This window comes from Lathyrus oleraceus, chromosome 4 (assembly GCF_024323335.1).
Source record: "Lathyrus oleraceus cultivar Zhongwan6 chromosome 4, CAAS_Psat_ZW6_1.0, whole genome shotgun sequence".
NCBI classification, from domain to species: Eukaryota; Viridiplantae; Streptophyta; class Magnoliopsida; order Fabales; family Fabaceae; genus Lathyrus; species Lathyrus oleraceus.
The window spans coordinates 103,055,501-103,067,759 of record NC_066582.1 but is presented as its reverse complement, the minus strand read 5'-3'; the positions used below and the strand labels follow the sequence as shown (position 1 = coordinate 103,067,759).

Here is a 12,259-nt window from a genome sequence, read left to right as displayed (position 1 = left end):
AATAAACTACCATAGCTCAGACCATGATGGAGTCTGAGATGACATCATAAGTGACTTCTAATGAAAAAGCAAGTTGGTTAAGATGTTTGTTAACTGATATTCCTTTATGGAAAGACCTATGTCAATTATGTTGATCCATTGCGATAGTACCGCGGCTATTGCAAAAATCTAGAACCATTAGTATAATGGTAAGTGACATCAAATAAGAAGGAAGCACAACACTGTTAGAGACTGTATCTCTAAAGAAGTTGTAAGAGTGAATCATGTATACACTAATGAAAATTTAGCAGATCCTTTGACTAAAGGATTAGCTAGAGAGAAAGTCTATAATACATCCAATAAAATAAGACTAATTCTTATAGAAAAATGAATTGCTCATGAAAGTAACCTGACCTAAATGATTGGAGGTTCCAAGAAATAAGTTCAATTGGTAATAACAAGTTGTGAGTAATATGAGGTGATCATGCTAGAGTAAATAAGAGAAGCATGAATCTTGAAGCGATAATAGGATGAGATAATAAAAATTGTTAATGAGAACTATACTTTGTATGAGGGAGTACTCTTGATAGACTCACCTATGTGATTGTGGAACTTAGGCCGGTTCTTATGAAATTTTGAGGTATAATTCTTAGATCATTCACTGAACCCGAATACATATGCAAAGTCATTAAATCACAGACTATTAGGATACACCTTAAGAAAGTGTTGTGTGCAAGTTTGATGTCTGAGATAAAGTTCAAGACAATTGTGTCATTCTTGTTGAAACGAAATCTTACTTGTTACGCAAGAGTTCAAGTCGTAGACACTTTCGTTTATGCAGAATCTTAGAAACGTTTGACATTACTTCTAAAATATTTTTTTAAATTCAAGTGGGTAATATTGGAACATTATGTCAATATTTCAATATAGGGAAATGATGAATTTGAAAAAATTCCTTAAGTCTCATATTGTGTGTTAGATGAAAAAAAACTCTTTAATCTCACATTGTTTAAGTGAAATATCTTAGCTAATTCACTTCATAATATAAGAAAAAAAAATTGTTTCAGTTAATAACACACAAAAATCCTTTTGTTGGATTTTTCTTTCCTCACTCTGAACTCTGCGTTTTTCGAATTGTAAACGTCAACTTCTTCTCATTTCTTTCTATTCGTTGAATTTTTCAAGTAATTTCTTAAATTCTCTTTAAAGAATTATGTTAATTTCTCCTCATTTGAATTGAGAAATTATAAAGTATTTTTGAATTATCTTTAGAGAATTATTCAAATTTCTCTTTTAAGAAATCATTGGATGATTAAATGACCCTTATTAAATTCTCTTTAAAAAATTATTAAGATTTCTTTTGATTTAAGAAATTATTATAACTAGCCATTATATTAAACACTAGGAATGATATTTATACCATATTCAAATGGTCTTTGTACCCTTTACTTCTAAATAATAAATATATAACTAAGCTATTTTATCCTAAAAACAACTCAGTAGTTAGATTGATTTGTAAAATATTGAATAGTACCGCAAAATATTTTAAAGAAAACAACATAATCTACTATTCGACACACAATAATTTCTTTTGTAGATAATTTTCAAAACCGTAAAATAACAATCCATTTCAAAGAGAGAATACAACTAAAAATAATAATAATAATTATTATTATTATTATAATGAAAAATTGCTATAATTAAAATATAAAAAAAAACAATCATTTCGAGACATTTTTTATTACAAATATATCGGTTATTCTGAGACCGAAAGATTAAAAATTTTGCTTAATTAAAATGTCATACCGTACTATCCAATCCTTCATTTATTAAATCAGAACAACGCGCCGAGATAATTCCCTTAAAAACGAGCCTAGATAATCAGAATCGATAATCAGGAGATGGCTATTATTGTTCTTTAAACCTTCACAATTTGAGAATGGGAAAATAGTCTATTTCATTCATATCAAAACAGTCATTTCAGCACAAGGAGATGTGCAGAGACACAAAGTCAACATAACCAAATTGAAAATACCATGATAATCGCTTATCAAAAGCCTGAAAATAATCCTGCTCATTTTAAATTGAAACTACAGCCAAGACATTATGGTTTAAGTAGATAATAGCAGCAACTCATTACAGCACAATAGAGTCTTCTACTCTTAGATTGCCATAAGGTCACCATAGTTTCGCATCAGGACTATTGATCCTGCAAACAATCCAGCAGCACGAAGCAATTTCTGCAAGGAAATAAAGACACTCTCAAAATTCATGCTAAACTAAGCCAAGCTTCCAAGATACAATAAATATGAATTAACAGGAGGACAGACATTTAAATGAAGTAAAAGCATTAAATAGCTGAATGTTGCAATCTTATTCACGCTCCGATTAAAACCAACTCCTTTAAACAGCCCGAAATTTAACCTTAACCAAATATTCTAAGTGAGTACATTAGATATGCAGTTCCGCGTACTCACTTTCCTTGGATAATCAATTTGTGTTCATCTGACTATTGTTTAACTGCTTACAGTCGATAATGTCTTACACTTTAACATGAGAATGATTGAACTCAAATATGAAACTTAAGGCATTCCCATTATTGGTAAAAATGCAACAGGCGAGATTGACTGCCAACAACATCAGAAGAATGTTTACACATAGATAAGATCAACTATACAGATCAAACAGTGGCAAATGCATGATATCCCGTCACAAATCATGTATTAACAAGCAAATCACTATATCAAAATCCTTCTTAATGTTCATCCATTTCATTCTCTTCTATTAACAATCAATTTTTCACCTGATATACTTTTCTTACAAGTACTTCCTTCTGTATGCTTTCTCTATGCGTGCAAAAACAAAATAAGACAGTATTTTAGCATCTTTTCCATTACACTATTAGGAGTTACCACAACTCTCTCGCTGACACGTTTAAGTTCTTGGCTTGTAACTCCGCCAATCAACCACACAATTCTCATCTCTACCAGTTTGAGCTTTTATAGGATATTTCTAACACAAATAACGCTTGACACACTCCTCTATTTCATGCACCTGACTTAAATCAAATAATCATGCACTATTTGACTTCTCAATTATTTTAATTAACATACCTAAAATGCTCAAAATTGTGATATGAACAAAACTATCACACCTTTAGCACTCCTAGGTTAAAAACTACACACAAATCCAGGTTCAAATACAACCAGCAGTTGCCTCACAATCTACAAGGATCCATAACCTCACAGAAGCTACGCATCGTATTCAATCACATACTAGCACAGATCAAAATCAAAAAAGAAGAACATGAAAAAAAAAACAGAAATCAAATAAGAGAGTACGCAAGAAAGAAAGGTTACCACATTGAAGTCCCAATTCTTCTCGTCATTGATTTGAGAATCAATGAAATCTTTGAGGTATTGAATCGATAAGATAGAGTCGGCCATTGATGCGAGAGAGAAAAAGAGGGTTTTAGGGTTTAGGTTCTGTGTTTGAGCACGCAACGAGTAACGGGGACAAGGGGTTTTATTTTGCTCAAGTGAAAATATGAATATTTATATGAGTTTATATTAAATTGTGATTTGAAGAATTTAAAAAAAAAATTATAAAAAGTATCTTAATTTTATGTATTTTGTTTATTTAATTAAGACAAATATATTTTTATTCATTTTTCTCTTTTATAATATTCAAATAGTTTTATGTATTTAATTAAGACAACTATAATTACTTTTAGGACAAGAAAATCAATTGATATTCAATTGAAATTTCTTACAAAATTATAAAAAGATAAAAAGTATCCATATTTTAAAAATACACATATTAACCATCTCTCTCAAATTTGGAAAACTTTTTAAAAATCTCCCTATTTTTTTTCTATAATTATATTTCATGATATTATGTTATGTTATTTTTATATTATTAATATTGTTAAAATTTTATAAGTGGAAATTGTTTTTTATTAAGTGATTTTCTATTCTGTTTTAATTGAATTATTACTTAGTACATTTGAATTGATATTTTTTATAGTTAAAAAACACTATTCTTTCAAAAAAAATTATTCAATCTCTTACATAAATGTGTTTGAGATGATACAAAATATTTCATATTTTAAATACTTTTGAAAGCTTGCTTTATTAAAATTAGAATGTAGGTATCATCACCCATAATATGCAAATATTGTATGAAAACACTCTTTAGAATCCATCTAGACCAAAAGCTTTGAGGGATGCATCTGATTGAGAGCAAAGAAATCTGCTTTCTTAGTAATCAGATTAGTAAGAGGTGATACATGTTCTTCATAGACTCACCTCATCAATCATAAATAGTTTCCATTTCCATTAAGCTTATTACAAAGAGAAAAGGAATTCACATAGTACCAATTTACAAGGCAAACTTCCACATTGGAGATTTATGTTAACGACTCAATCAGAGGAACACTCTTGCTCAATATGACTCTAACAGAACGGTAGATGGACGAGAAGTGGAAAACAAAAATTACATGACCAATACATAACACTTCTGAAGGGTTGATGAACTCACTCATCTTCTATTTGAATGATTGCAAATTGCAATTATGAAATTCGGCAAACTGCACTTGTGCCTAAACAAGGGAAGACAAAGAGGTTTTTGTGTATGGCTTATAAAAAATTATCACCGGATGCTTGTTTTGTTTTTCTTTATCTATTATTAACCAATATGCTCACTCTGAAGGAGATGGTGTAACATTATGGTTCCCTGCACCATGACGTCCACCACGCCCACCTCCATTTTGACTTGGACGATGAGAACTCCTAGGCCGTCCTGAGAATTCCCCTTGGTTTCTGAATTCGTTTCTTCCATAACCTCGTCCACCACCAAATCTCCCGCGCCCCCGGAAACCCTCGTTTCGGAAACCACCTCTTCCTGAAGGATACCTCCCTCTTCCGCCATCGCTGACTAGAATAAGATTAAAAGTGGTAAAAAAAAAAAGAGCATGATCAACATATATCGGATAACCTTTGTAGTATGCAACAAACATAAATCATGTTAACTAAACATAAAAAGTAAAACTGACAACAGTATACCCCGTGTAGTGGATATCTTTTCCTCAATAACAGCCTGTCGCTCACCAACAGTGATAGGTGATGCCTGAAAATGAAGTTAAATTTCGTAAGATCTACTGCACACGTAACTAGATTGTCAGCAGGTCATGCTATGCAATCACAGATAAGTACAAAATATCATAAATATGCTTCAGAATAATTAGAATGGCTGGTGGTGATTGCTGTTCCTATATGCAAGTACAAATGATATACTTGTTAAACAACATAAACGACGTATCAATTGAGCAGTATCCTTCAGACTTCTGGTTATGGCAAAACAGATACTAAAACTAGATATCTAGACCTGTGAGTACAAGTTTCTATCCCCCAGCATCTGATTCGAATCAGAAACCCGATATAGGGAAAGTACAAAGCCAATAACATCCAAAATACCACTTGGTACCATCTTTACAAATAGCATACACTCTGTAAAGCAGTAGCACAGTCAAAGCTACTTCCTAATAACCTGGATATAGTTCCTATTAGGGGTGTATGCTTCTTTGTAGATTTTCTACACTGGCAAACCATTACATGGTTTAGTTCATTTGAAACCACCATATAAAATTCAAGGGCTTAGACATGTAGTGTAAGTTTGATTTCACGTTTGAAGCACCCAGAATTGATTTTGGATGTGTAGAAGTGATTTTGACATGTTTGGTTGCTCTCGAGTAGAATCAATTGTGTTTTGTAGAATTAATTCTACTTGAAGTTAGGATTTATAGCTTTTGAGCTAAACATGATTTTTACACTGAAATTGATTGTACAACTCACTTTTGCAAAACTTTATCTAAACATAAATCACACGTTAAGTTGACTTGTTCTCCATTCTCTAATTCTTCATACAAGACGGGTAAAAAGAAAATGAATGGAAGAAAATTGATAGAATACTGGATTTGGACCTTAGCCCAATAGAGAGGGTTGAGTAGGGAATTCGTAGTGATGTGGCAGTATGTTGCCATTCTGTCGGAGGGAGAAGAGAGAGAGGGAAAGGTAGAAAGGTTATTGTAGTGAGTTTGTTGAATATCTCTATGGACAGGAGTCTTTGACTCTAGAACATTTATTTCTTCATTGTAAAGCTATGGAGCTCATATTTTCATTTAATAATAATAATATATTGTTTCTCTTATTCGAATTTTGTGGGTTCTATCAAAAACTCAATCAAAGGGATAGAGGAAAACTTATTGAAAGTTCAGATGCTGCAAAGCTCATTCAACTATTGAACGCGTTTAAGACCCAGAAATGCTCTTTTCAGAGGCTGGAACTCAGGAACTACAAAGAAAATATAGATAGAACCTAGTCCCGTACCACTACTTATTTACTACAAAAATTCTATAATTTATTCAAAATTGAAGTTAATCTTATCTGATGGATAACAAATAATTCTTTCCTGGTCAGATGTACAAACAACAGTGTCGAACTATAATCAAGAGTTGGAAAAGAACAGTTTGTACCTTAAGTGCACTGTGCACAGAGCTCAAATCCTCGAATTCAACAAAGCCAAAACAAAAACCATGCTGAAAGAAGACAAAATCACAAATTAGCTTACAAGCTTGCTTCGGATAATGCTCACGTTATTTCAAAATGCCAATAGTAACATTCACACACCTTACTGCTTCTTACTTGGACTCCACCATGCTTAATAGGACCGAATTTCTTAAAAACCTCATCAAGAAGTTCAATTGTTGCATTAAATGGCAAGTTCCGTATGTATATGGAATGACCTTCAGCTGTAGCAAAAAACAAGTCAGTCAACTTTCAAACTAGAATTCAACCCACTATAATACACAAAGTTATAAACTCATCAATTCATTAGTCTCTTTTCATTAATGGGGTTGTTTTGAATTTCTTCCGCTTAAGTCAAAATTAGATTAAACAAATAAAAGGAATATGAAAAGACCACTGGGTCAGAAAATGAAAAATAGCATATACACCTGCTTCAGGAACATCACTACTCCCTTGTGTACTATCACTACTAGGAGCGAATGCCTCAGGCCTAGGAGTAGATCTTGCGGTAGCATGCCATTGTTCATTTGATTTAGCAGATGCCACTCTTGCAGCTCGGTTGGGAACATAAACATGACCAGATGCTGTTTTACTTTTCATTACCTTCATATCAGGGAAATTTAACAAGTTAACAAATGTTAAAGACCAGAAGAGTATCCCAACTGCAACAGAATATACAAGGCCAAACTCACTATGGATGCATAAGAAGTCTTTCGTGGGTCATCCTGGAGTGCAGGAGCTGAATCATGAATTGTAACAATATCATTCTCACTTAAATCAGTGATTGGTACGACAACCTCTTCATCAATAACCGACCCATCTTCCTTAGTTTCCTGAGGATGATAAACTTCGGCAACATTATTAAGGTTTTCACCCTCTACAGATGTTGCAGGGTCTTCCACAAGATGTTCGGAAGGGTGCACATCCTCTAGAAACAATAACAAATTGAGGCTTAAGCGAAAAAATAATTATATTGAACATATGCATATGGAGAAAATCCATACTAACCTGGCTCCGGTACGATGTGAATTGCCTCGGAATTTTCATTGGTGACATATATTGAAGCCGAATTGAACTGCGGGGCATCATTCTCTTCAATATATCTAAAAACGTCATTTAAGACATAATATCCTTTGTCTTGTGGAGCCAAAAAGAAAGTCTGTGAGAACTTCCTTCTCACGTTATCCTTCCCAGTTAAGCATCCAGTTACTAAAACTATCACACCATTCTCATGGGACTCCTGAGTATCCGCAGTTTTTATTTCTGCAGTACAATCTTCATAGTTCAGGGAAACAATTGTTTCGTTGATTGCCTGATCCAACAGTTATTCCTTCTAATTAATGAGTCGAAAATAAACCACAAGTACAAAACTAAACATAGAATTAAAAATATAATGTCAAAGAAGTGAATTAAAGACGCAAATCCTAAACATACTTTTGTGGTTGTTACAGTCTTCATGACGCCATTGCTGTCTGATCTGCTTAAAAGACTCGAATCCTGATAGAATCTGTGCACCAAGTCAGGAGATTGATGCAGAATATGATAATATTGCTCCACAAAGGCATTTCCAACAACTTGAGGACTAGGAGAAGCACTCGCTTCCTGCATTGCCATCTGCAACAGGATTCACACAACAACAGAAAGAGTAATAATTTAGGGACTAACATAGTTTCTAGACTATTTATATTACATTTCTAGAGTTCTGATACCAAATAAAATAGAGCAATTTCACAGGTAAAGACGAAAGAAATTTCAAAGAATCAGATCAGAGGCTATAATCATAATCAAGAGTATATAAGAACAAAAGGTGCATGATCGATGAATCGAGAAATATAAATAATAGAACAATTAAGTAGTTAAAAGATATAAAACTGAGAGATCGGAGAGTGGGAAAAACAAAACAGGGACGTAAAGGGAAAGTAGCGTATGAGAAGAAGGCACGTGCGAGCTTGCGTATGAGCGTGCGAGCGTACCTGCTTGGTTTAGAAAGCAGAGAGAGTGAGTGAGTGAGGAAGATGGAGATCTCGAGAGAAAAGAGTGTTGTGTTGTGAAGGTTTGTTTGGGTTCGGAGATCACAACAACACACGATGATGATGACTCGCGCTATTGCTTTTTTTATTCTTGACGTGAATCCTACTTACACATTTTATCGTTATTGTTTTTTTTTCTTGGATATATATGTTTTTCTTTGAATGATTTTTTCCAAAACTTTAAAATACTTAACTTCTTTAGGTAAGAACCAAAATAGTCCAGTTTACATAAGTAGGCAAACTTTTTTTTTCTTTGACAGGGGTATTTTAGAAATTATTTTGCTTTTTAGGAAAATATTTTTTTGACAGACTCCCTTTGAATAAGTGTGGTTGAAACTTTGTATACATGTCAAAAATATATAATTAAACAAATAGTTTTATTAAATTATTATCCTTAGTTTTCGTTATCATATAGTGTAATATTTTATGATATTCTCTTTATCATAAAAAATTAATATGATATCTGATATATGTAAAGGGGAATGTGAGACAACGATTGTTGATCTATTGCTCTCAGAAATAAGGATGTATCTGCAAAAACGTTGACCATTAAATCGGTAAAGGTTATTTATGAGCGTGAGATTAAGGGTTCTTAATGGTGTGTATTTTGAGTCTAAATTGATAGTTAGACTTTATAGTATAAGTTTAGAGTTTATAGGTTCTAGATCTTCTATAAGATAACTATTTTAAAGGAGTCGTGTCATAAGATCTTGTAAGTTATGTCATTTGATGGTATCTAAGGATCGATCAACCTTGACCAATGCATATTTTGTTGAACAAACGACTACAGATATAAGAGGAGATGATGAATTGTGATATTATGATTTTAAAAACTTTTAACAAAAACGATTGATTAAAACAATTTATATTAGAAGCAAAGATAAGCATATAATAAAGATAAATAACAACATAAAAGATAATGACAAAAATATAAAGATATATGGTAAAAAATATCACATTATAAACCATCCTGGTTAGACCTTAAACCGCACAACTTTCTCCAATCTCCAAGAGTTTCTTCTTGATATTTTCACTAAAAACAATGGCTTAAATGCACTTTTGATCCCCTAGTTTGGGCATTTTAAACAATTTATCTCCCTATTACGAAACCAGTTATTCTGGTCCCTTAATTTTGATGCTCTTTGGATTTTTGCAGTCCTCTCCACTTCTGTATACATAACATTGATAATTGGGATAAAAAATAATTTTTTATAAAGTAAATTAATAATTAATATTTTTATAAATGAATTATTTAAAATTTTGAAAGGAATTATTGGACCTAAGACCAATTCATAATTGTATCCTTTCACTTAGCATTTGTCCACCACACGAGATGACAACAACTCGTGTGTGACTAAGTTTTATAAGCACTTATTTTATTTGAAAAAAAAACAATGTTAAATTTTGTTGACAAACAAAACAACTCAGTCACCACCTATTCCATCACCACACATCATTTTTCAAAAACTTCGAAGTACCTTTGTTATACTCTTTCACTTCACTCCATAGGCTGACAAGGAAATTTCCGCCATATCTTTAAAGGTTGATCAATAACTTCACCAAATTGTGCTAGCCAGTCATCAAATTCATTGCCCTCCCTCAAAGTACCTTGGAATGTAAGGATCATACCATGGAAGAAAAATCGTGAATGTGATTGATTAAAATGGCATATGGATGGATATCTTGGAGTGTCATATGCAATGAAATCAAGAGTATAGTTTGTGGAAGCTAATAAAATAACAAAAAACAGCCTTGGTGAAGTGCGTAAGTTTCATACTTGTTATTTATATGACCTATTTAGTGAACTAACAAATTCAATATTGAATGGGCCACATCTAACTGTTACACATCTAAAACTCGAGATGCATATTTTTTCTTTGTTGATAATCTTGTAGCTATTAATCACAAAAATGATGATGTTTATTTATTAGTTATACATGAAAAAGTTCAAGTATGACATAATGGTTGGATGATATTGAGGAAAAGCTTTTGAGATTAACAGGCTCTACGAGCATGGATTTAGAAAGACAATATTCTCATCCTTCAACTTTTTCCTCAAGTAAGGCTGGTTTTGCAGCTGAACAATCTAGAAAGCATAAAAATGGCAACCATCTCAACTACCACCACAACCGCATCAATCTATCGTGCATGTCTTGCACAGAAGTGACCACTTTCAGCATATGAAGTGAAATGAAAGAGTATAACAAAGATATTTCGAAGTTTTTGTGAAGTTTGTGAAAATTGATGTGTGTGGTGATATAATAGGTGGTGGATGAGTTGTTTTATTTATCAATAAAATAAATATTTATAAAACTTAATTACACATGAATTGTTGTCATATTGTATGTTGGACAAATGCTAAATGAAAGGATACAATCATGAATTGGGCTTAGACCCAATAATTATGTTCAAAATTTTAAATAATGAAATTCTAAAAATATTAATTAAAATAATTAATTATTAATTTATTTTATCAAAAATATTAATTAATAAATTATCCTATTCATTAATGACATATCATTTAAAATTATTTTTCCATCTCAATCATCAATGGTCATGTATGTAAAAGTGGAGGGGGACCACAAAAATTCAAAGATCATCAAAATTAAGGGATCAAAATCGCTGATTTTGTAATAGGGAGACTAATTGTTTAAAACGCTTAAACTATGAGGATCAGAAAAGCATTTAAGCCAAAAACAATTTTGAACTTTTATAAAGGATCAACCCAACAACCTTAAACAAGTTGAGATTTTGCACATGATCAATCTAACAACCTTACACAAACAAGCTTTTATGTCGGTTCAGCTCAACAAACTTAACCCAAGTTTTTTTTCTTCAAATTTAGCTTGAAACCTTCAAGACCACAAGAAAGCTAAGTTATTGAATAAACAAATTCAACATAACATAAAGAAGTCACAAGCCTAAAATGATTTTTTCACTCTCTCAGTACTAATGCAATGACTAATGAATACAAGTTATAAAAGAATGATAATAAGATAGATAAAAGAGTTTATAACTCAGAAAATTGTTGTTTTGAGAAGTGAGGAAAACACTCATTTATACATGAAAATGTTTGGATCAAATGGCAACATTTAATGGACATTTGGCGCTTTCTAATCAATTAGGTTAAGGTGAAAAAGGAAACTATAATATGATGTGTCACTTAATTGATAAGCAAGCTCACTTAATCAATTATGAGGCATTACTTTTGAAATGTTGTTTCTATGGGACAAATGTTGGACCAGATGTATGGAATAATTTGTCCAACTCGTTAAACCAGATTCAACACATATGACAACAATAATGAATCAAAGTAAAAACAATAAAGAACACAAGGGAATTGGTAACCCAATTCGGTGCAAATAACATCTATGTCTTGAGGATACTATACCCAAGAAAGGTGTAACACCCGAGGCCGAAGAGGTCGGAGAGTAGATGTAACACTCGAGGTCGAAGAGGGCAGATAATGCTCACCAAATTCATATCAGAATGAAGGGATACTAAGGTTATGCAGGGATAAGACTACATGGTTGAAGGAAGGCTTATAATGATTGATTACTACTACCTATACCAAAAAGCACATCTTTTCAATAAATAACAAATAAGAACTCTATAGTTAAGCGTGATTGACTTGGAGTAATATTTGAATGAGTGACCCTCTGGAAA

The 12,259-nt window shown here is 32.3% G+C and overlaps 2 protein-coding genes across 2 annotated transcripts; both read right to left on the bottom strand.

Annotated features, from left to right (window-relative positions):
* Positions 1–1,919: 1,919 nt before the first annotated feature.
* Positions 1,920–3,535, bottom strand: LOC127073718 (mitochondrial import receptor subunit TOM5 homolog). Its single transcript, XM_051014907.1, has 2 exons — positions 3,339–3,535; positions 1,920–2,219 (listed from the first exon to the last, which is right to left on the bottom strand). Exons 1-2 carry the CDS (start codon positions 3,423–3,425, stop codon positions 2,142–2,144), a joined length of 165 nt encoding a protein of 54 aa, XP_050870864.1. The 5' UTR covers positions 3,426–3,535; the 3' UTR covers positions 1,920–2,141.
* A 755-nt stretch (positions 3,536–4,290) lies between these two features.
* LOC127073717 (nuclear transport factor 2) lies at positions 4,291–8,723 on the bottom strand. The gene is made up of 9 exons (XM_051014906.1): positions 8,537–8,723; positions 7,998–8,177; positions 7,572–7,875; positions 7,256–7,491; positions 6,992–7,166; positions 6,666–6,787; positions 6,512–6,574; positions 5,043–5,106; positions 4,291–4,914 (listed from the first exon to the last, which is right to left on the bottom strand). The coding sequence occupies exons 2-9, from the start codon at positions 8,175–8,177 to the stop codon at positions 4,679–4,681; spliced, it is 1,380 nt and encodes a 459-aa protein (XP_050870863.1). The 5' UTR covers positions 8,537–8,723; the 3' UTR covers positions 4,291–4,678.
* Between the last annotated feature and the right edge of the window lie 3,536 nt (positions 8,724–12,259).